The sequence below is a fragment of the Bos indicus genome, chromosome 21 (genome assembly GCF_029378745.1).
Source record: "Bos indicus isolate NIAB-ARS_2022 breed Sahiwal x Tharparkar chromosome 21, NIAB-ARS_B.indTharparkar_mat_pri_1.0, whole genome shotgun sequence".
NCBI lineage: Eukaryota > Metazoa > Chordata > Mammalia > Artiodactyla > Bovidae > Bos > Bos indicus.
The window spans coordinates 17,351,081-17,377,249 of record NC_091780.1 but is presented as its reverse complement, the minus strand read 5'-3'; the positions used below and the strand labels follow the sequence as shown (position 1 = coordinate 17,377,249).

The following is a 26,169-nucleotide window of genomic DNA, read 5'->3' as shown; positions in this document are numbered from 1 at the left end:
TAAAAGCATCTGCCTACAATGTGGGAGATCTGGGTTTGATCCCTGGGTTTGGAAGATCCCCTGGAGAAGGAAATAGCAGCCCACTCAAGTATTGTTGCCTGGAAAATCCCATGAACAGAGGAGCCTGGCAGGCTGCAGTCCATGGGGTCACAAAGGGTCGGACACGACTGAGCAACTTCAGTTTCACGGGGGCACTATGCTAAGTGAATAAGTCAGAGAAAGACAAATGCTATATGATATCACTTATAGGAGAATCAAATACAGCAGACCAGTGACTATAACAACAAAGACGCAGATTCACAGAGAGAACAAACCAGCGCTTAAGAGTGGGGAGAGGGAAGTGGATAGGCGCAACATAGGGGTACAGGAGGAAGAGGCAAAAGCTATTAGGTATGAAATAAGCTACAAGGACATATTGTACAACACAGGCAATATAGCCAATATTTTATAATAATTATAAATGGACTATAACCTCTAAAAAGTGTGAATCAGTATATTGTACACCTACAATCTGTATAATATTGTACATCAACTATACTTCAATTTTAAAAAAAAGATAAAAACACAGTCCTCTTTCCTGCTGAGCTCAGCTGTGATCTCAGAATCTTTCTACCCACACATGGGAGTTGGCACTTGTAGAAGAACTTTCTGCCCTCCTTGTGCTAAGATTCTCTAAAGCTCGAGAACATGCTCCCTCCCAAGTAACTTCTGCATGTTCAACACGACTTTCTGCCATTCATATTCCTACCTCATTTGAGTCCACAGGAATGATGCCAGTACTGGGGAATTTAAGATCACTAATGGAAGGCCTTCCCTGGTAGTAAAGAATCTACCTGCCATTGCAGAAAATGCAGAGTTCAATTCCCGGGTCAGGAAGATTCCCTGGAGAAGGGAATGGTAGCCCACTCCAGTATTCTTGCCTGGGAAATCCCATGGACAGAGGAGCCTGGCGGGCTACAGTCCATGGGCTCACAAAGAGTTGGACACGACTGTTGCAACTAAACCACCATGCAAGACAAAATAAGCACTTCTATGAAATACCAATGAAGGTATTTAGGAGAGATCGTTTGAAATCCTGAACGAGCTCCAGCTCCTATATAGTCATATATACATCAGCGATTCTCAGAAGGAGGCAATTTTGACATGCTAGGGGATATCACCATTGTGTACAGACAGTTTTGTTCATTACAACTGGGAGTGCTCCTGGCATCTGGTGAGTCGAGGCCAGGGATGCTGCCAAACATTCTGAAATACACAGGAGAAGCCTCAAGAACTCAGAATCATCCAGTTCAAAATGCCAAGAGTGTCAAGGCTGGAAAACCTGGTAAACAGTAAGGTTGATTAATGGCAGAAAGAACTTTAGAGAAGTTCTCATCCAACTGTGATAGGATGGACCTAAGATTCAGGCAAAATGTATGTGGACAGCTCCAAAGAATTAGCAAATAGCCCTATACAGCCTTCTAACGGGGCAAAAAAAAACCAAACCTGTTTTATATGTAGAAGATGGCAGGCTATCACTTCCCTGATAGTCTATCTTTATAGTTAAACAGATATTAGAACTAAGATCATTGGTTCTATGCATTGGTTGTTGGATTCAGTAAAAGAGGGTAGTAGAGGATGGTATTGCCATTTTTATACATGTGAATATCAGAAATCATTCACTCATTTCAACATTTGGTACACAAATACTTGGAGCCTCCCAGGTGGCTCAGTGGTAAAGAATTCACCAGCCAATGGAGCAGATGCAGGTGACACGGGTTGTGAAGATCCATGGATCAGGAAGATCCCCTGGAGGAGAGCATGGCAACCCACTCCAGTGTTCTTGCCTGGAGAATCGCATGGACAGAGGATCCTGGTGGGTTACAGTCCTTGAGGTGGCAGAGTCCGACACGACCGAGCAACTGAGCGCACGCACGCACGCACACACACACACACGTGCACACACACAAATATTTATTTTAGCCTTTATATTGTGCTGATACAAGTAAAACAACATTCAGCAAAGATGACCCTTGCCATAAAAAGCTTGCAATCAGCTGGAAGAGGTGGGCAAACAGCAAATTCAATGCAGTGCAATCAATGCTGAGTTGAGAGAGCCTATGTGTGCGTAGAGGAGGGACATCTATCTAGCCTGGTCTTGGTAGTTAGGGAAAATGTTTTCAGAGGGAATGATGGCTGAGCTGAGCTCTGGAGAGAGAGTAGACATTAGAAACTCTTAAAACTGAGCCCCTAGGACAGCCCACTCCATTTGCTAAGCTCGGCTAGTGTGTTGAATCTCCAAATCTGAATCAGTCAGTATTTGCGCTGGATACAGTGGCAGATTTTATTTTCTTGGGCTTCAAAATCAACTGCAGACTGAGACTGCAGCCGTGAAATCAAGAGACACTTGCTCCTTGGAAGAAAAGCTATGACAAATCTAGACAGCATATTAAAAAGTAGAGACATCACTTTGCCAACAAAGGTCTGTATAGTCAAAGCTATGATTTTTCCAATAATCATGTACAGATGTGAGAGGTGGACCATAAAGAAGGCTGAGTGCTGAAAAACTGAGGCTTTCAAATTGTGCTGGAGAAGACTCTTGAGAGACCCTTGAACTGTAATAAGATGAAACCAGTCCATTCTCAAGGGAATCAGTCCTGAATTTCACTGGAAGGACTGATGCTGAAGTTGAAGTTGCAGTACTTTGGCCATCTGATGCGAAGAGTCGATTCACTGGAAAAGACCCTGATGCTGGGAGACATTGAGGGCAGGAGGAGAAGGGGGCGACAGAGGATGAGATGGTTGGATGACATCACTGACTCAATGGACATGAGTTTGAGCAAACTCCAGGAGATGGTGAAGGACAGAGAAGCCTGGCATGCTGCAGTCCCTGGGGTCACAAAGAGTCGGACACGACTGAGTGGCCGAACAACTATGTAATAACAAAAACAACGAAAAGCAAGTCAAAGAAACATATTCCAATATGGAGATAGAATTGGCTTCTTCTCTGCAATATCCCCATAGCCCGCAGGTAACACTTTCTCATCGCCTCCCGCCTGGAGGGCTGTCTAACCGCTCACTCTTCACTCCCTCACCTGCTCTAAGCACCTCCCCTCTCCCTTCAGGTCAGGCACCTGTGGATAGACCTGAACACTGTATCAAGTTCCAGTAAACCAAATGAATCCAAGATTCAACTACTTTTTCAGTCTACAAAGGGAAGCATTATGTGATACGACTCTTTCTCTGCACTTGGAGCTGAGACAGATGTGTGGTGGCCAGGTGGGGGGGGTGATTTTTTTTTATTTATTTATTTATAGGTTTTATTAAAACTCACCTATTACCCATAGGCCTCGGGCTCCCTACAGAGAAACAACTATCACAATTGAAGCAGCTGGTTTCCAAGGTGCCAAATTAAAATAGATGAAGAGGCAAGAGGGAGGGGGGAATAAAAACATTAAGCTGAGACTTCTTCCCTCCCAAGAGCATGGTGCCTTCTACTATATCGCTCACATGAAACTGACTCCCAGTGTAATTAGACCAGGGCTACGAGGCAAAAAAAAAAAAAGAAAAAAAAAACTCAAATTATTCAGACCCCCAGAGCTATGCTTTTGCAATCACTCAAGTAACCGAGAAAGGAGCCAACTTTTTAATATAAACTTGTTATCAGTATCTATACTGGCCAAGCTATTACAACACCCCATCTGCCTAAGAATATAGTCACAAGCTGAGTTGTGAATCAAAGGGAAGAGTCAGGCTTCCCACTCGCTCTCATAAACTTTTCATACGTAGGACAATCCAACTGGAAACTTCAGTTTATTCCAACAGTTCTTAAGGGCTGCTGGTCCCAGTAGAAGGAGCTGGAGAGTTCCTCGGGTCTGCAGTAGACACCAGGCTCCCGTTAGAGTGGCTTGTGCCGGCAGTATTATGTACGGACACATCCACATCCATCTCTCTTTGCAGCCCCGACCTTGGAACTGCCATTGTACCCTCCCTCTCGCCCCAAAGAGCCAGGAATGGCTCAATTGCCTTCCAGGTTGAAAATGAGCCGTGGAGACAGAAGAGCATCTGAACTCAGAGGGGAAAGACAGCACCATGCTCCAGAAGAGGCACTTACTGGATTTCAGCAGTGCTGCCAGGACTTCAGCGGCTGCCCTGGGGAAAGAGAAACAAGAGTGGTCAGATCAGTGTTCCCTGGTCTTTTTTAAGCCCAGGGATCCCACAGCCGGCCTGCTCATTGCTGCCACCTAACTGCCCCATTAGTAACCAGGTAGCAGGCATTCCATGGATTCTGCTGCTGACCATTAAAGGGCCAGGAATGTAGAAATCGTGCTGAGTGAAGCGTCTGTCTTGCAAATGGGTATCAAGAGTCCCTTCTGCTGCTGGGAATCTCTCCCCATCCCCGCTCCCACCAGCTTCCTCACACCCCGCTCCTTCCAGCCAGAGCTCTCACAGGCCCTTGATTTATACCTGGAAACCCCGGGGACTCTGTGGAACGAGTTGGGAGGGGTGAGCCTTGGAGGCTGGGTGAGTACAGCAATTCACTGCAAACTTCTTGAAATACTCAGGGCCCAGGAGACACACTCGAAAACACTCACACACTAGAAAATGAAGCTGGTTCCTTAGGGTAGAAAATGGCTATATTGCATTTTTCTTCCAAATTCATTGTTTTCTTCCATAAAGGAATTTGACAGCCTTTGTAACAGTGAGAGGAGGCACAGAGGATGAAAATGCCTTTGGCCCAAGGCTCCCTGTGCCTGGGAAGGTCATACGAAGACCCACTCATATGGCAGAGGGAAACCATGGCACTGGGGACTCTGTGGTGTGATTCTGGGAGGGAGAGTGGGTTTGCTTTTTTTTAAAAAGTGTTCTGCACAGCCCTACTAACTTATCCTTAAAGCCTATTCAACAGTAATGCTTTCAAACTGTGAGGCTGGAAAAGACACTTGAGAGTCCCTTGGACAGCAAGGAGATCAAACTAGTCAATCCTAAATGAAATTAAGCCTGAATAACCATTGGATGGACTGATGCTGAAGCTAAAGCTCTAATTCTTTGGCCACCTGATGCGAAAAGCCAACTCATTGAAAAAGACCCTGATGCTGGGAAATATTGAGGGCAGAAGGAGAAGGGCATGACAGAGGGTGAGATGGTTGGATGGCATCGCCAACTCAGTGGACATGAGTTTGAGCAAACCCCAGGAGATAGTGAAGGACAGGAGAGCCCAGGATGCTATGGTCCATGGGGTCACAAAGAGTCGGACACGACTTAGCAACTGAATAACAACAACAACAAAAAAAAACCAGTGATATATTCCCAGCACCCTTCTGAGAACTGGGGGAACAGGCCCAAGAAAATATATCACTATTCCAAGATTTCCTAGACATGGGAGCGGAACTGAAACCCCAAACCCAGAAATCTCTCTTCCCATTTTTGCTTCCTACATCCACTGGTCTTCAGAGCTTATCTTGCACTTGCTTTGCCCCAATCTCTGCATAGTTGATAAAGAACAAGTCTCTTTGCAATATATTATGTACTATTTCCCTGGTGGCTCAGATGGTAAAGAATCTGCCTGCAATGCAGGAGACCCAGGTTCAATCCCTGGGTCAGGAAGATCCCCTGGAGAAGGGAATGGCTACCCACTTCAGTATTCTCGCCTGGAGAATTTCATGGACAGAAGCTACAGTCTGTGGGGTCACAAAGAGTCGCACATGACTGAGCAACTAACACTTTCACATTGAGCAATAGAGCCGACAGTGAAAAATAACAACAAAGGAATGAACAAAAGTAAACTAAACTAAAATAGAAATTAGGTGCTTGAAACATGATTGCTCCCCATAACCTGTGAGAGAATCCTGTAAAGCAGTGGTCTGATGCTCAAAGGCACAAATCCATGGTTGGGATGACCCCAGCCCAGTGAGACCCACCCAGCTTCAAGACACTTGTAAAGAAAGCAAGGCTAGTTTTCACCAACGGACTACATCACGTCTCCTTCCTAACCGCAGTTTCCTCGGATCAACTTTCAGCTTCCTCAGTCACCCTCTTTCTAACTCTACGTAGTGGTGTTGCAGGAAGGGGAACACCTTCTTACCTAACATTTGGAAATGAATTGTCCTAGGAGACACATGTACCCACAAAACAAAAGGCATTATTGGGAAGGGGCGCCCGGTGGAGAGCGGGGGACCCAGGGAACTGCTCTGCCATGCGGCTTCCTGCCTCGGGTTTTATGGTAATGGGAAAGGAAACTGTAGAAACAGGAAAAGAAAGAATGGGGGCATCCCAAGCAAAATATCTAGCCTAGTCTTAGATCACGACCAGATCTTGGGGCAACCCTGCATTTTTGATTTGCATGGCATGTTTTTTGGGGGGATTCACTATCGGGTACTGCTCCATTGAAAAGTGAAAGTGTTAATTGCTCAGTCATGTTCAACTCTATGCAACTCCCACAAACTATAGCCTGCCAGACTCCTCTGTCCATGGGATTCTCCAGGCAAGAATACTGGAGTGGTTGCCATTTCCTTCTTCAGGGGATCTTCCTGATCCAGCGATTGAACCTGGGTCTCCTGCGTTGAAGGCAGATTCTTTACCATCTGAGCCACCAGGGAAGCCAGTAGGGTGATAACACAATAAATAAACATTAATCCAAACAGTGACGGATACAGCAGAAAACACATGGTAAGTGTCGTATTAGTCAAAGATGGGAGATTGATTCCTGAGGAACCAGAAAATATTTCTTTCTTCACAAATACTTTGTCCTTCTAATTGGGGGAGTAATCTGTGATACAGCAAAGGGCACATTTAGAGCAACGATGCACATCAGGTTGGAGACCAAAAATCCAGTATAAGTTTAGATACAATTTCATAGATAATAAGAAGCCATTCCATTTCTTCGATCAAGAGGGTATGGTGTCAAGGATGGAAAAGCGAGAGGAAGAATTTGAGCAAAGAATTGAAACAGGAGGAAAGCGGGCAGAGTGAACTTTTAAAGGAATGGTATAGCCACAAGACAGGACAAAGACTGGTTAGAACCATAGATGCAAGGTGGCAGAGGACTCGACTTCCGACAGATTTGGAGCCTCATTAGGCGCTCAGTGTGCTATATTAGCGTAAGCTAAGGGTCACACCCACCAAGACAGCTCTGAGGCCATAAAAGGCGAAAAGTGGGCGGTGGTCCAATTTCTAGAAATCTCACTCCTCCCTGCCCTGTGAAATTTATTGTTGTTGTTAAGTCGCTAAGTCGTGTCTGACTCATACAACCCCTTGAACTGCAGCCCGCCAGGCTCCTTTGTCCATGGGATTTCCCAGGCAAGAATACTGGCGTGGGTTGCCATGCCCTCCTCCAGAGGATCTTCTCAACCCAGGGAAGGCCAGCCTATGAAACTACCCAGCTCATAAAAACTAACCACAGCATATTTCAAGGCCTCTCTCGCGCGCCTTCTGTGAGACTCCACACTCTATCTGTAGAGTATGTTTCTCTCTAAATAAATCCACTTTTACCTATCACTTTGTCTCCAAACTTCTTATAAAGTAAGAACCTCAAATTCACCAGGAACAGAATCAATAAGATTTGACGGTAAACAGGCCAATGATAAAGGGCAAAGGAAAGGGAAGAGTCAATGAGAGCCTGGAATTTTTAGCCAAGGTAATTGGGAGACCAATTAACCCTGGAAGGAGGGAAATTGAGGTGTTTAGAGAAGATGTTGAGTTTGATTTGGGACTTGCTGAGCTCGAGATGATGGGGACAAAGCTACACAGAACTATTCAAAACGCTACTAGAAACACAGATTGAGGATTCTGGAGGACATCCAGAGTTGGGGTGTATATTTATGAATCACTACAGTAGCAACACCAGTTGTAGCCACAGAAACAGGGGATATCTGTGAAGAAATTCAATCAGGAGCTGAATAGAGAACTGGTCCAGGGAGGCATCTGAACTAGAGGGAAGGAAACCCCTAAGAAACTCAGATAATGCACAGTCAAGGGGAAAGAAATAGGGGGGGTTCAGTTTAAAACTAAGTCACAAGATTTTCCAGGCACAGCGTTTTTCAAACTGTATGTTGTGACCCAACTGTTTGTTGCTTTTAGTCGCCCAATCATTTCTGACTCTTTGATATTCCATGGACTGTAGCCCATCAGGCTTCTCTGTCAATGGAATTCTCCAGGCAAGAACACTGGAATGGATAGCCATTCCTTTCTCCAAGGGATCTTCCTGACCCAGGGATCAAACCTGGGTTTCTGCCACATTGCAGGCAGATTCTTTACCATCTGAGCCACGAGGGAAGCTGTAGGTTGTGACCCAATAGGAGCTGTAAAATCAGTTCAGCAGTTAACTAGCTTCATTAATGAAAATGAATAAATTGAAATGGAATAAAATATATCAGAGATATCTCATGCAGCAAAGCCTAGCAGTGATCTGGGAAACCTTATTTCAAGGCCCATACACACATTGTGTGCCTACTGGGAAGATAATATAAGTAATTTCCTCTAAAAAAAATTAAGCTTGTAAAGATGCAGGTTAAGGTATAGGATCCATATGAGATCTAAACAAGAGCAAACGACTGGAATCAACTAATGAACTAATGAGCAAACAGAAAGTGTTTGATCCCCCACGTGGTGCTGAGATCAGGCATTCATGTGAATGTCACCGAAAGCCTCTGAACGTTCACTCTGTCTGGTGGATAAATGTCTGGAAGACTGGTCCACTGTCTGAACACTGCACTCTGCTTCCCTCCTGACCCCCTGGTGTTACACTAAGAACGTAACACCAACTATTTTGCCAACCAATGGTTAAACCAACAAAAAAGCAAAAATGCAAGCGGCTAAAGTTTAAACAAGTAAGAAAATGAGTGAAAGTGAGTTACTTCCACGCTAAGAAATAAGCCCACAGCATTGAATGAATGAATTGGTGTTCTAGACTGCCCCCTGCTGGACATGGACATTCAGCACCCATGGTTCTGATAGTTTCCCTGGTTCTATAACCATTTTTGAGATGCCACTATTCTGTTGGACATGGAACAACAGACTGGTTCCAAATAGGAAAAGGAAAAGTCATTGAATTAGGAATTAGAAGGCTGGGGTTTGAAGCAGTCTTGTGTTCTGGGGTTTACTGGATCACCCCAAATCTCACAGCAGCCTCACCAGTGAAGTAGATTTAATCGGGTCTAACTGATAACAGTGGTGTGAAGAAGGAAATCAAGGAAAAATTAAATTAAAATCTACCACAGTCCCTGGAACATACCATGAACTTGTATGTATCTCTAATAGAACCACTACCAAGCAAGGAAGTGAGGATTCATCTCTCTATACGTGTTCGCAGATGGTGAGCTGGCAGGATTGTCACATGCTCGTCAGGAGAGGCCCCTGGGGGAAAATGGGTTTCTCCCTCTTGGAGAAAAATAAAATAGCCAAACTATTTCAGGGAGGTCAAGTATTCTGAAATTCCAAAGGTCTAGATATAATGATCGTGATCTATATTAGTTATCTATGTCTATGTGAAAAATTACCACAAACTTAGCAGCTTAAAACAACACTTTCTATCTCACAGTTTTTCTGGGGCAGGAACTCCATGGCTTACCAGATCCTCTGTTTATGGTCTTTCAAAGCTGCAACCAAGGTGTCAGCCAGAAATGCATCCTTGTCATCTGAAAGCTCAGCTGCGGAAGGGTCTGCTTCCTAGCTCCAACAGATCATGGACAGAATCCATTTCCTTGCAACAGTGAGGCTAAGGACTCTGGTGTCTTTGTTATTAGTCAGCTGAAGACCAATCTCAGCTCCTAGATGCTACATAGGACCTGTCTACTAACCATCAATCATGAAATTTTGATAGGCTGTATGTAAACAAGATACAGTCTTCTAGAACACAATGCAATCATGGGGGTAACACACTCTCACTGTGGCCATATCCTATTGTCTAGAAGAAAGCCTTGGATCTTACCCATTCTCAAGGGGAGCTGTGCTCAGTCACTCAGTCCTGTCTGATTCTCCACAGTCCCATGGGCTGTAGCCTGCCAGCATCCTCTGTCCATGGAATTTTCCAGTCAAGAACACTGGAGTGGGCTGCCATTTCCTTCTCCAGGGGATCATCCCAATTCAGGGATCCAACCCACATCTCTTGCACTTCCTACATTGGCAGGCAGATTCTTTACCACTAGCATCACCTGGGAACCCCCTCAAGGGGAGGGGATTACTCAAATGCATAAACACCAGGAGATGGAGGTTAAGGGGCCGGGGAGGGGGGGGGCTACATTACAGTCTATACACCACCCAACGCTTCTTGCAATCTTTGCTATTTAGATACTAGGATCCTGATATTCTCCTAGCCAAGACATGACCCTCCCTGGTCTTCCTCTTCCCACAGAATAGAACTACTGCTATCTCAGAAACTGAGCATCCATCCTTCTGTCTGTATGCCCTTATCATCCAGATCACCCCATGCACTCACACTCCCCCATTTTAGCTTCTAGAATGCTCTTAATTTTCCCATTCCTCTGTTGTTTCAACCCTAGTCCAAGCACATGGGGGTCTGGTACTTCATGGAAAAATGTAATTTCTAGTCATTGGTCCTTGGTTGAAATTTACATTTTATTTTCTGTATAATAAATGTATATGAACTGCAGAATCATGTTAGATATATCAGAAAATAGAGTTGTGCATGAGTAAATGGAAGAAATTAAATCACACAAATATCTCTCACCTAGCTACTGTGATAACCCCAGAATGAATCTAACCATATCAACTCTAACATGTGTGTGTGTTCAATCACGACCAACTGTTTGCAACCCCAGGAACTGTAGCCCACCAAGCTTCTCTGTCCAGGAAATCTCCCAGGAAATATCTACTCCAGATCCCCTTCAAACTGGTCTTCAGGCTGCAACTAAAATGATGTTTTATCAAAATCATCTGATTAGAAAGCCCTCACATTGCAACTCCCACAACTACTTTCTCTTTTGGAAAAACACCCAAGTCTGAAACATGCTCCTGGAGACCCCACCAAGCCTGGGAGCTGCCACCCACTCCAGCCCAGCCCCAGCCCAGCCTCTCATGCTCTATAATTCTGCCCCACTGACCTTTTGCCAGGCTTTGAAACATGTCCTGTAACTTGTCTTCCGTCCTTGCCAATGACACAGCCTAAAATGCCATGGCCTTCCCCTCCTTCTTCACATCCCATGTCAGGTGTCACTCCCACAGGAAAGACTTTCAGGACCCCTAGCCTAGGTCTCGGAGAAGGCAATGGCACCACACTCCAGTACTCTTGCCTGGAAAATCCCATGGACAGAGGAGCCTGGTAGGCTGCAGTCCACGGGGTCGCTGAGGGTTGGACACGACTGAGCAACTTCACTTTCACTTTTCACTTTCATGCATTGGTGAAGGAAATGGCAACCCACTCCAGTGTTCTTGCCTGGAGGATCCCAGGGACGGGGGAGCCTGGTGGGCTGCCGTCTCTGGGGTCGCACAGAGTCAGACACGACTGAAGTGACCCAGCAGCAGCAGCAGCAGCCTAGGTCCAGGTCCTCTATTGGTATATTCATCCTTCACCCCTCCCCCCTTTTAAATTTCTCAATTCAGTTTGTAATTTTTCACTCCTTTCATGGTGATTTTACTAATGTCTCTCTCCCCTTCCAGTCTGCAAACTCCAAAAAACAGAAAACAGTTTGTTTTGCCTTATTCAGTGTATGTGACTGTATGCTCAGTTGCTTCACTCTTGTCTGATTCATTGATACCTCATGGATTATAGCCTGCCAGGCTCCTCTGTCCATGGGATTCTCCAGGCGAGAATACTGGAGTGGGTTGCCATGCCCTCCAGGGGATCATCTTGACCCAGGGACCGAACCCACATCTCTTATGTCTCCTGTGTTGGCAGATGGGTTCTTTACCACTAGATCCATATTCTACCCCCGCCATTTAATAGTACTTGATTACAGAACACCATCAAATATTCACTTAACCTTTTCCAAAAATCAGGCACTGGTCTAGGAGCTTTATTTACACTGTCCATTCAGCCAACAAATATTTATTGAGCACTTACTGTGTGCTGAGATAAACTGATAAAGCAAAGATTCTTACACTCCAAAGGGATAAGGTTAAGGAAATAATTAATAGACAATAATTATTTTTTAAGAATATATTAAATTAGTATTCTCAATTGTGATCAGTGCCATGGAGAAAAAAAAATTAAAAATAGAGTAAAGAGATCAGATGCACAGGGCCAGTTTGCAAAGTTTTAAAGTTTGGCTAGTGTAGGCTTCATGGGGAAGACAACCTCTGAACAAAGTAGGGATGGAAGCTGTCCTATGCATATCAGAAGGAAGCATGACCAGACCCTCTATAATGACAAGAGGCCTGATCTGTTCAAGGAACAGAAAGCTGGACTGGGCTGCTGGGGCCAAAATGGACGGGGGAAGAAGAGTAGGAGCTGGGGTAAGGAGGAACAGAGGGCCTGGTGTGCACTGAGAGGCTTCACCTACATTCCAAGTGAGGAATTCACCAGAGAATTTTGAGCAATGATATAACATATTTTAAGATTTTTCTGGCTGCTCTATTTTCCAAAAGAAAAAAGGACTCTAAGGAAGCCAAAGTAAAAACCAGTAGAGAACTTTGCGGAGCAAACCAAATACAGCAATGACTAAAAGGGATTATAGACAATGGTCAAGTGGGATTTCTCTTGACCCACTTGCAGGAATGCAGGGTTGGTTGAACCTCTGAAAATCAACCAATTAATCCATCATAATAACAAAATACAATACAAAAATCATATTATCGTTTTAATAGTCACAGGAAGACCATTTGATAAAATTCATTACACTTTCATGATAAAAATGCTCAACACACTAGGAATAGAAGATAACTGACTAATATCTGATAAACGGATCTCCTTGTCTCTGATAAAGTGATCCCTTAAAACCATAGTTAACGTGATACTTCATGGAGAAACAAGACGGGACGCTTTCCTTCTCTGATTGGGAACAAGATTAAGATCTTCAGAATGGGACAAAATAATAGCAAATGAAGCAACTGACAAACAACTAATCTCAAAAATATACAAGCAACTCCTACAGCTCAACTCCAGAAAAATAAATGACCCAATCAAAAAATGGGCCAAAGAACTAAATAGACATTTCTCCAAAGAAGACATACAGATGGCTAACAAACACATGAAAAGATGCTCAACATCACTCATTATCAGAGAAATGCAAATCAAGACCACTATGAGGTACCATTTCACACCAGTCAGAATGGCTGTGATCCAAAAGTCTACAAATGATAAATGTTGGAGAGGGTGTGGAGAAAAGGGAACCCTCTTACACTGTTGGTGGGAATGCAAACTAGTACAGCCACTATGGAGAACAGTGTGGAGATTCCTTAAAAAACTGGAAATAGAACTGCCTTATGATCCAGCAATCCCACTGCTGGGCATACACACTGAGGAAACCAGAAGGGAAAGAGACACGTGTACCCCAATGTTCATCACAGCACTGTTTGTAATAGCCAGGACATGGAAGCAACCTAGATGTCCATCAGCAGATGAATGGATAAGAAAGCTGTGGTACATATACACAATGGAGTATTACTCAGCCATTAAAAAGAATTCATTTGAATCAGTTCTAATGAGGTGGATGAAACTGGAGCCTATTATACAGAGTGAAGTAAGCCAGAAGGAAAAACACCAATACAGTATACTAACGCATATATATGGAATTTAGAAAGATGATAACAATAACCCTGTGTACGAGACAGCAAAAGAGACACTGATGTATGGAACAGTCTTATGGACTCTGTGGGAGAGGGAGAGGGTGGGAAGATTTGGGATAATGGCATTGAAACATGTAAAATATCATGTATGAAACGAGATGCCAGTCCAAGTTCAATGCACGATACTGGATGCTTGGGGCTAGTGCACTGGGATGACCCAGAGGGATGGTATGTGGAGGGAGGAGGGAGGAGGGTTCAGGATGGGGAGCACATGTATACCTGTGATGGATTCATTTTGATATTTGGCAAAACTAATACAATTATGTAAAGTTTAAAAATAAAATAAAATTTTAAAAAAATAAATAAATAAAATGAAGAACAACAACAACAAAAAATATTCATTCTTACCACCTCTGTTCAACATTGTACTGGAAGTTCTAGCCAGAGCATTTAATAAGAAGGGAAGGAAGAAAGGAGGGAAATGCTGATTGGAAAAGAGGAAGTAAAACTATCCTATCTATAGATGGTTGGGTCTTACATATAGTAAGTAAATTAATCCACGGAAAAAACTATTAGAACTAAAAAGTTCTGCAATCAATACTCAAAAATCAATTGCATTTCTGTAAACTAGCAACAAATAGTTCAAAAATGAAGTTTAAAATAGGAATCTCATTTATAATGGCTACAAAAAGAATTAAATTCTGGGTAATAAATTTAAGAAAGAAACCCAAGGCCTTTACATGGAAAGCTAGAAAACACTGTTTGAAAAACAAAAAAATTAAAGAATATCTAACCAAATAGAAATTACCTAAATGTCAGCTGTCTCCTAACTACTGCTGTAGCCCCAGAATTGATGTATCCATAGTCACTGTTCAGTTCAGTTCAGTTCAGTCGTGTCCGACTCTTTGTGACCCCATGAATTGCAGCACGCCAGCAACCCACTCCAGTGTTCTTGCCTGGAGAATCCCAGGGACGGGGGAGCCTGGTGGGCTGCTGTCTATGGAGTCACACAGAGTCGGACACAACTGAAGTGACTTAGCTGCAGCAGCAGCAGGCCTCCCTGTCCGCCACCAACTCCCAGAGTTCACCCAGACTCACGTTCATCGAGTCAGTGACGCCATCCAGGCATCTCATCCTCTGTCATCCACTTGTCCTCCACCCCCAATCCCTCCCAGCATCAGAGTCTTTTTCAATGAGTCAACTCTTTGCATGAGGTGGCCAAAGTATTGGAGTTTCAGCTTTAGCATCATTCCTTCCAAAGAACACCCAGGACTGGTCTCCTTTAGGATGGACTGGTTGGACCTCCTTGCAGTCCAAGGGACTCTCAAGAGTCTTCTCCAACACCACAGTTCAAAAGCATCAATTCTTCGGCGCTCAGCTTTCTTCACAGTCCAACTCTCACATCCATACATGACCACTGGAAAAACCATAGCCTTGACTAGACGAACCTTTGTTGGCAAAGTAATGTCTCTGCTTTTGAATATGCTATCTAGGTTGGTGGTCCCCTTTAAAATGTTTAGGGTATAACTACGGCAGAAGTCCCCAAGCTGTGGGCCACAGACTGGTACCTCCTATCAGATCAGCAGTGGCATTAGATTAGAAATAAAGTTCACAACAAATGGAATGCACTTCAATCATCCCAAAACCATCCCTGCCCTGATCCATGGAAAAATTATCTTCCATGAAACCAGTCGCTGGTGCCAAAAAGGCTGGGGACCACTGAGCTAGAGGGATCTTCTCAGGAAGAACACGGATATGTTTTGAATTTGGAGCTAACAGAAGTTCTTGGCCACAACTATGAGAAGTAACATTAGCTTATTTCTCGTGCATGGGTGTGTCCTCAATCGCTTCAGTCGTTTCCGACTCTTTGCAACCCCATGGACTGCAGCCCTCCAGGCTCATCTGTCCATGGGATTCTCTAGGCAAGAGTACTGGAATGAGTTGCCATTTCCTCCTCCAGGGGATCTTCCTGACCCAGGGATCAAACCCATGTCTCCAGTGGCTCCTGCATCGCAGGCGGATTCTTTACTACTGAGCCACCAGGGAAGCCCTGACGTATATCTCATAACTATTCCCACTTTACAGATGAAGGGACTATTCACAGTAAATTAACCCACCTGAAGTAACATTAGAAAGCACCAGAGCAGGAACTTGGCCTCGAGTCTGTCTGACCCCAACATCTGGCTCTTACCCCAGACACCTAGCAACACCGGCAGCTCTGGGGTCAGAAATACTGTATTTCAGTAAACTAGCAATGAACGAGGATGATAGTTTTGAATATTGATCTTTGAATATTAATCAATATTTTTGAATACTGATCTTTTATCGTGGCCACATTGCAGAATCTGTTTATTTGTTCTGATAGTTTTTTTTTAATGGATTCATTATGACTTTCTATATACAAGACCAAACCATCTATAAATCAGATAGCTTTCAGAAAGAAAAAAGTAGGCAGCCCTAGAACTTAATGTTAGAGTCTCTCAAGAGCTGGCCATGGGATGTGGGGTTGTAGCAACAGAAACAGAAAGTGGAGGGGAAAAAAGAATTATTTAAAATAACAGGTGGATAAAGCAGGAGGACCTTTACAAGAGACAGAACATGTTGCCTGCAGAACACGGACATCCAGAACACCATCTGGTACCATCCCAGCCTCCTGCCTGGCTGGAGAAGGAACAGCACGATGGGTAAAAGCTCACAGACAAACGCGCACACACACACACACACACACACACACACACACACACGGCCAGTTACCAAGGGAAACAGATGACAAGTGGATCTTTCTCATCACTATTTTCAGAAAGAAAGGAGAAAAAATAAATGGAAACTGAGATAACTCCTACACGGTGAAAGAAATGAAAAACCATGGACATATGGTGCAAAGGTCTCACCAGATCCTGTGCCCAGCATGGAACTTGTCCATTTCATTCTGGAGAAAGAAAAAGAAAAAGTACCTCCCCAACACTATCCAGATGCTGTCAAAGACACCTTGTGGGAACCATCATCTGTCATGGGAAAGTTTTATAAGAGAAATCAAAACCCTAACCTCAGACAGGTTTGTTAGAACATCAGTAGGGGATGTGGACATGTATGGATGTGATAGTTGGACTATAAAGAAAGCTGAGCACTGAAGAATTGATGCTTTTGAACTGTGGTGTTGGAGAAGACTCTTGAGAGTCCCTTGGACTGCAAGGAGATCCAACCAGTCCATCCTAAAGGCGACCAGTCCTGGGTGTTCACTGGAGGGACTGATGTTGAAGCTGAAACTCCAATACTTTGGCCACCTGATGTGAAGAACTGACTCATTGGAAAAGACCCTGATGCTGGGAAAGATTGAAGGCGGGAGGAGAAGGGGACGACAGAGGATGAGATGGTTGGATGGCATCACCAACTCAATGGACATGGGTTGGGTGGACTCCGAGACTTGGTGGTGGACAGGGAGGCCTGGTGTGCTGCAGTCCACGGGGTCGCAAAGAGTCGGACGTGACTGAACTGAACTGAACTGAGGGAATGTGACCGAGGAGGGTCTATGGCCTGAGCCAAGGAACCAGGAGCACAGCACCACAGTCCAGGCTGGGAGGACCCTTCCCGGCTGGTCCCAAGCAGCAACTCTGCAAAGGGGAACCGGTTTGGAAGTACTTCCAAATCTAGGGGCAATGGTATCAGGACCTAGGATTCAGATAAAAATTTTTGAGAATCCCCACAAACAGGATAGGAAAGGTTAACTCAGGGGAGGGAAGAGCAGAGTATGGATTCTAATAAGCTCTCACAAACAGGGGAGTCTCTTTGACTCTTGAGTTAGAACTCAATGTGACAGTAATGTTTTAGTTTCCTTAAATTATTCATAAAGTATAATATATATGGATGAGTGACTGTGACCCTATATATAAATGTATGTATAATAAATGTATAATATGCATGTGTATATAAAATATACATATAAATATATGTGTGTGCATATAAATTTGTATGTACGTATATATAAATACATAATGAGAACAGTGTATAATTATGCATATATATGCAAAATAAAGTGTTACAGAATGTTTTCTGTATTACTGTAGTAGAATAAGTGCTGTATTTAGTTGAATTCTTCTAAGATAAATGCATGTATGAGACCATCCTATCTTGAATATCTGGAAGCACAAAAAAGCTGTGCAAACCACAGAACAGGCACCTGGCGGATATTTGCTGATTTGATGAATGAACAGAAATGTATCTGATTTTACTCTTGCTGAAGAGCAAAGAAAAGACAGGCCTGATCCTTACTTGACCTATTTATTTAGACGTAACACAGCGACACACTTGGTACCAAGGCTTAAAGCTCCCATCACTAACGCAACCAGCACAACCAGCACTTCCAAAGGCTGTCATTCACAAAACACTAATATGGTAAGATTCTTCCCACTGATACGAGATAGATCGAATGGGCAAATGCATAGGAATACAAGCAGATTAGAAGTATCAGGGGCTGAGGGGAAGGGGAATGGGGAGTTATCGCTTAATCATCAGAGTTTTGCTTAAAGTAATGAAAATGTCAGTTTAAGACAAGAGTTTTTATTTGTTTAAAAGTTTTCAAACATTTAAATGAAACAAATGAAAACTTTTGCTTAAAACTTTTGCCTAAAATAATGAAATAGTGGTGATTGTTGCCTAACAGTGAAAATGTAATTAATGGCACTAAATTGCACACTTAAGGACAGTTAAAATGGTAAATTTCAAAAATTGAAATATAGCTGATTTACAATGCTTTAGGCATACAGCAAAGTGATTCGGTTTTATATATATACATATTCAGTTACATATATATATTTGGTTTTATATATATATTGCTTTTCAGATTCTTTTCCACTATAGGTTAATATGAGATTTGAGTACAGTTATCCAGTTAAGAGTCCCTTGGACTGCAAGGAGAGCCAACCAGTCTATCCTAAAGGAAATCAGTCCTGAATATTCATTGGAAAGACTAATGTTGAAGCTGAAACTCCAATACTTTGGCCACCTGATGCAAAGAACTGACTCATTTGAAAAGACCCTCCTGATGCTGGGAAAGATTGAAGGCAGGAGGAGAAGGGGGCAACAGAGGATGAGATGGTTGGATGGCTTTACTAACTGAATGGACATGAGTTTGAGTAAACTCCAGGAGTTGGTGATGGACAGGGAGGCCTGGAGTGCTACAGTCCACGTGGTCGCAAAGAGTCAGACACGATGGAGCAACTGAACTGAACTGAACTAACCTCACATTAGCTCCAGAAACCACGAAGAAACTGTCACCCAAAAAAAGGGCTTTTGTTTTTTTTTTTAAAGATTACCAGGAGTGGACTTTCCTGGTGGTCCAGTGGTTAAGAATCCATGTGCCAGTGCAGGGGGCATGGGTTCAATCCCCAGTCCAAGAAGATCCCACATGCTAGTTGGGGCAACTGAAAAGTCCATGCACCACAAGTACTGAGCCCATGCACTGCAACTAACGAAGCCTGCACACCCTTCTCCACAAGAACAGCCATCGCAATACGAAGCCCACACCCTGCAACTAGAGTAGCCCCCCCTAGTCCAGTGCACAGCAACAAAGACCAGCACAGCCAGAAATAAACTAATTCATTAAACAAACAAGCAAAAAGATTACCAGGAGTGAATTGCCATGGTGGGAGGAAGGGCAAGGGGGCAAGTAGTGCACTGAGAGCATAAGGGAATGTGGCACAGGACACACTGCTCAGCTTCACCACGAGGGGCGGACTGCACAGGGATTCCTCGGGGCGGGTCAACAAGCCTAGAGCAGAGCTGCCAGAACTACCAGCAGAGTCCACCTGCTATTTTCATCTCCCTTACAGAGACACTGGCTCTCTTCCCAGACCCCTCATGTACTATGACTCTCACCCTTCAATCTCCATCCAGAAGTGCCATGAAGAGGTTGATGGCTTGCTTAGATTGCAAGGTGAAGAAGTTCTTCTGTTTGCACGTCTTTTTTTTTTTTTTTTTGCTTTTAGATATACTGACTCATTCCTATCGTATGCTGAACACATCTTTGCAGATAGGATAGATATATGGATGGATGGATGGATGAATACAATATCATATACAAGTATTCATATATGCTATATAATTGAAAATATACTTTACATGCTTTTGATTACTTGTAGTAGCATAATTATACTTCTTAAACCATCATTAGACGTCACATGCTTTAAAGATATGGAAGTGTATGCACCACCATGTGTAAAATAAATAGCTATTGGGAAGATGCTATGTAAATCAAGGAGCCCAGACTGGCGCTCTGTGACGACCTAGAGGGGTAGGACAGGGTGGTGGTGGGAGGGAGGCTCAAGAAGGAGGGGATATATATAGTTAAGGCTGATTTGAATCATTTCATGACAGAAACCAACATAACACTGTAAAGTAATTATCTTCTGGTTAAAAAATGTTTTTAAAGTATATGCATGGGAGTTTGAATAAGAATATGATTTTTTTTTTCTAATTTAAGGAATCCATGATTCTTTGAGGCAATACTGTGATGGAGACCAACCGGTGGTTGCTTGGGTAGACCAGCTGGCTGAGCGTCAGACTTTTACTTTGAGGACCCAGGGTTCAAGCACCTGTCTAGGAGCCAAAAAGTAAATAAATAAACAAAATTTTTTTAAATAAAAATATTTTAAAACACTTTTAAAGTTAAAAAATGGTAGCTACTACTCTAAAAAGATAATATAATGAAATAAAAAAGTGCTGTAAAATAAATACCTTTAAATAATGAAACATGGGAACTCTCTTAACCACCACAATCTGAAATCTGGGTGAATTGTAAGTCACCCTTGTCTAGAAAGACATCACAGATGACAAAACTGAGGTACTAAAGATTAAGTGGATTTGGGAAAGATTTTTTTTCTTATAATTCCTTTGAAATCAAGAGAGAAAGTTCATTAAAAAAATTTAAGTCTCTGATCCATCAATTTAATGACTCTAGTTCTTTCTCTTTTCCTCTACTTAAATGTGCTGTCACCTAAAATAAATTCAAGCCAAGACGAGCCTGTATAAAGGAAGAAATGAAAAATCAAATTGTTAGACAAATCTTCCAAAACACTGCATCTAGACCTTCCAACAACTGAATCAACAAACTGAGATATGTGTTTAACAATTACCCACATTCATCTGGGGATTAGGTTTACAGAATAATCTTTCTGTTGGAACTCAATCCAATCCCCAAATGAAGGTCATCTTTTGTCCATGATAAACACAATAATATCTTGGCTCTTGCAAACAGAGCGGTTGTGTAAACTCCCAGGCATGTTAGAATCACCCATGTTTATTTTAACAACCCCATTGGTAGGATTAAATGGGCTTAAAGACTAAATGACTTTACTAGGGTGGGTTTCCTATATTTATAGAGTGTCTTTTGACCATTAAAATTAGATTCAAGTAACCTACATAACGAGAAATGATTTTCCTCATAAACATTAGACCAATTGTTTAAACTTTTCTAAGGAGGCCAGAACCTTATATATGTTGCCAAAATCCTGCCTGTAAATTTATTAGTCATATTTATGCTATTGAAGCTACACGACCTGAGGAAGAGTTCATCCAAGATGGAATAAGTCAGTGGTTGAGTCATGTCACCATTTCTAAGTACAATGTCATGCATGAGAGAACAAAGTGTCTGATGCCCTAAAGAATGAGAAGTTAGCATTTCTAGAAGCACAGGGGTCAAACAAGAAGACTATCCAACATGCAATAATTCATTAGTGCCCTGTGCCATCGAGTCCTTTGAGTACCATCAGCCAACTACATTCTTCTGCGGTTAAACATCATAAAAGCCTCAAGACATTGTCTTCTTTTAGGACAAAAAAGAGAGAGAACCTATAATTCTAGAGCAGCAGATCTACCAATGTGCTGAACACAAATCTCAGGAGATATTCCATGTTCAGATACATGTGGGACCCACTTCATATGGCATCCTTCCACAATGAAATAGTTGAAGAAATTATGATTCATCTGCACAGAATATCCATGCAACCCTCATGAGGAATCACGTTGGGGTATATGTTTTGTTGAGAATGAAAATAAATGAATAAATAAACTTGCATAACTGTAAGTGGACTGTCAATGTTAAAAAATAAAGTCAACAACAAAAATGTATGTGTGTACATGGATAGGTATGTTTACAGCCCATGAACATATATGTACAACTGGTAAGCCTCAAAAAGACTAGAAAAGTAGATTGCAAATCATTTTTAGCAGCAATCGCCAGGGAGGAATGGAGTTGGCATAGAGGAGGAGTATCTCATCATTTTTCTAGAAATTTCTGTACTATTTTAGGCTCTTATCACACTGAGGTGTATATTGGTCAGTGCAGGCTGCCATTAACAAAACACCACAGACTGAGTGGCTTGACAGCAAAAAATGTATTTTCTTCCAGTTATGGGGACTGGGAGTCCCAGATGCAGGTCTGACAGGGTTGGTTTCTGGTGACAGCGCGCCCCCTGGCTTGCAGACAGCCACCTTCTTGCAATGTTCTCACCTGGCTTTTCCTTGGTGCTTGTACTTTCTCTCTCTCTCCCTTTTCTTATAAAGCCACCAGTCTTACCACATTAGAGCTCTACCCTAATGACCTCAGATGTTGTTGTTCAGTCATGAAGTCATGTCCGACTCTTTGCAGCAAGACAGGCTCCTCTGTCAAATTCATGTCCATTGAGTCCATGATGCTCATTTAACCTTAATTACTCATAAAGACCATATCCTCAAATCTAATCAGTCAAAAGGAGGGTTAGGAGGGACAAAATTATGACTTTTAGGAGGGACAAAATTCAGTCCATAGCAATGTGTTTCTTTAATGGACGTTATTAGTGGCTTGATCGGCACTTATTCCCACCTAACACCTTCCAAAAAGAACCTCAGTTGTGTGCGGGTTTCTACCTATCCCATGCAGAGCCGGATGCTTAAGGGAGGCTCAGCCATCCTCCTTGCTATGAATTAGTTTAGGAATAAGGCTAAGAACCAATCCAGCCAAAGACCTGTGGGAGAGAGTCTATAGGTAGATTTTGAAACAAGTCGATTCTCTCGAAGAAAAAGCCCTAGGAAGAAATGGCCACTCCTTTTCTTAAGGATACTGCCACTATTGACGTAAAGCCTGTACCTGCTGCAGCCTGGAGAAGGAAATGGCAACCCACTCCAGTACTCTTGCCTGAAAATTCCCATGGGCAGAGGAGCCTGATGGGCTACAGTTCAAGGGGTCCCAAAGAATCAGCCATGACTGAGCAACTGGGCACACTGAGTATTCTTGCAGCAGCCATTCTGTGGCTAGTCTGCGTACAGAGTCAATTCTGACGATGGCAAAGGCCTGAGCCCTTGGTGTCACCACTGACCCGCAGAACCAACCATCCAATGTCTGTGCTTCCAGCCACATGAAGACATCACATTTCTTGTTGCTCAAATCATTATAAGTCATAGATCTTGTACTATATGGAGCCTAAATCATCATAAATGATGCCGTTTCTGAGAAATAGTAAAAATATATCCTGTGAAAGACTTTCAAAAATCTCCCTCTTAGCAATTTGCAACATATATTAGTGAATTAAAGACTCTGAGAAATCCCAGAGTTAAAAAGCTCCTATTGTATTTCAGCTGGAGCTCCCCAAATTTACTTGATAATGGGATCCTTTTACATTCTTTTCAGTAAATCCTATTGCCCTCAACAAAAGAAGATAGCTGTTGAAAGATACCCCTAGGGTTTTGCTAAGATAGACTTAGAAATGTGAAAAAATGACAGAGCTGAGCTCAAGAAAAAAAGGGGCAAAAATCCCCTAAGGAAGGAAATGCTTGAGGGACTTTTAAAATCTGGAACATCCAAAATTCAGGTTTTTCTCTTGTGCTGCTGTGTGGTTTCACTACCACCACAACCACCTTCTGCCCCAAATCTCCAGTAAACCTTGCGAGGGGAGCGTTTACAGGTGAATGCTGGGAGTAAAAAGCTACTGGATTCCCACCAGATCTGGAGTTGAATTTCACTTTAATCTGAAGAACATGTGATTCCCAGCAAGCCAGATGATTTTCAGGTCAATATTTAAAATTTTTTTCTAGGTATCCCTTTTGTGATGGAATTATGTTTGGAGACATTTTGTCTGATGAATCTGATGAACTAAGTGATACTACCTAGGTATGAAGTGCAAATAAAAACTATCAAATCCTCTGAAAAAAAAAAAAAATAGACAATGCAACATGACCTCACCTTCAGAGTACTCACAGGGAAGGGTGTGTCTGTAGATGTGTCTCATTAGTTCCAGGATGACCAAAGCAAATTCAACCAATCAGAACTCCAGAACATCCTATCCCCATATGCCTTTCACTGAGGTACCCTCCAATGACCAATTATCATTTCAGGGATTTTACAAGTATTTTTGTGCTATAATGATTAACATTTGTCTTTCCCTATTACTTTATAAAACCCATCAGGATAGAGGCCTATCTATTCTGACTCACCATCCCATTCCAGGTGCCTACACGGTATTCAGTCTATAGTAAACTCCCAATAACTGTGTGAAGAAAGAATGAATCCATCAGTGAATGAGATACTTAAAGACCTTCATAGATCAGCTGAAGAAGTGAATCCTTTCAACACTTCATGCTTAGTGATTCTCATAAAAAAAACATATTCATTCCCATCATAAAATGATGTCTCCTAGTGGAAGAGAACACATCAAAGACAGTATATCCATATCAGGTTCTGCAGAAAAACCCCAGTGACAAATAATAGAAATATGTCTCTTGCCTGAGACCTTGCTAGCTTGTTCCTTTCATGCCTATTTGGACAGACAGGATTAAATTGCCATAGAGTGAATTTTCAGGCTGTGATACCCCTGATGAAACTGAGGATTGCCTGTTCTTTGCCCACATATTGCCACATACTCCCTTCGTACTATCTACCCAATATGAGACCAAGAACTCATTTGATAATTCATCCTGTCTCTTGGGTTATCACCAAGGTTATCAGAGGTTAATTAGCTGTAAAACTGGTTAGTGCTTTAGGAAGTCAGATTTCTCAGTACAAAGGGACATAAACAGGAAGCCTCGATTTCCAGAGTGCTCTACTTCTAAAAGCAGTTTTGCAGAAATCCAAAAGCCCATTAAATGGACTGATCTTCTCTTTTGGATACGGGAAACAATGCTATCATCTGGCAGGCAAATGGGGAGCAGAAGGGGGAAAACGTGGGAGAAAGATCCCAAGACCACAGCCAAGTCGACATCACACCCGGTTCGCGTGTGACACTCCTCCTTTTTCTGTAAATGCCAAAGCGTTGGAGACCCAGACAGTTTGACAAATGAGTAGGCTCATGGAGAACTAAGGAGGATGATTAAGGACGTGGAATCATTGATATATGAGGAGAGAGGGCTTTTGAAAAATCTAATTATGAAGCAACCCAGCCAAACGATGAGTTTGCTGAGAAAGTACAGATGTACTTCTGGTTTGTACTTAGAAGCCAATCCCAGAGCAGGTTAGGAACAAAATGAATTTTTCTCACAGGATGTGCATAGGAATAAAAGGAAGAAATTTAAAAGATGGGGAAATCAAGACCCAGTGTCAGGACAAAAATCCCTCAGGAGAATGTGTTATTCTGTCAAGATCTCCCCCTGCGCCCAGAGGTCTCACCTCCAGATAGAAGATTTGGAAGCAGATGTCAGCTCCTCTCTACTGTGTCGCTCCCTGGGATTGATGGACTTGTCAGAAGGACCCTGTCATTGCCAATTCGTGCAAGTGTTTAATGCAAACAGCTTTTGTGTTTGCAGTAGGACTGTGGTTAGAATAAAGAGAGAAAATATTCCAAAATGAGCAGGTCTTGAACAACCTTCAAAATCTAGCTAAAAGCCTGGATTAAGAGTATGTCAAGGATCATCTATTTTTTTAAATATTTTTGTAATCTTTTTTCTTAGATGGACCATTTTTAAAGTCTTTATTAAATCTGTTTCAATATTGTTTCTGGGTTTTTTTATGTTTTAGCTTTTTGGCATGTGGGACCTTAGCTTCCCAACCAGGGATAGAACCCCAGCCCCGTGCACTGAAAGGCAAAGTCTTAACCACTGGACTGCCAGAAAAGTCCCAGGCACCATTCTTTACACACTGGTCTTCCCACTGTGTTGAACCACACAGTCCGTGATTTATTCTGACGTTTAACTGCTACTCCTCTGTGTTGTCAAGCTTTTCCCCCGAGAGATACACGGAGCCAGGCCCCCTTTCTCTGCCTGCATGCAGGCCTTGAGCACCTCAACTGTGCCATCAAGCAAATGCAGCTCAGAATGAAGGGACGGTCCCACCTCCAGGGAGCTGTGGGTTGAGATCAGGAAACGCCGTGAGAAGCCAGAGTGGCACCTACAATTTGCCACTTTCTGATGCGGACACATGGTTCAGTGGCTCTGTTGCATCATTCTGAACTCCAGTGAAATGAAAAAAGTCAAATCACAGGGGGTTAAGTACTTAAATGTAAGACCTAAAACTATTAGGCTAGGAGAAGAAAACAAACAGCATAA

General features: G+C 42.8%; 1 protein-coding gene across 2 annotated transcripts in view; it reads right to left on the bottom strand.

Moving 5' to 3' along the window:
- The window catches only part of AGBL1 (AGBL carboxypeptidase 1), a 932,974-nt gene that overhangs the window by 788,700 nt on the left and 118,105 nt on the right, over positions 1-26,169 (bottom strand). For both annotated transcript variants that reach the window (XM_070775073.1, XM_070775072.1), the window contains exon 6: positions 4,094-4,131. In XM_070775073.1, coding sequence (XP_070631174.1) covers positions 4,094-4,131 — 38 coding nt within the window. The remainder of the gene's footprint in view (positions 1-4,093; positions 4,132-26,169) is intronic.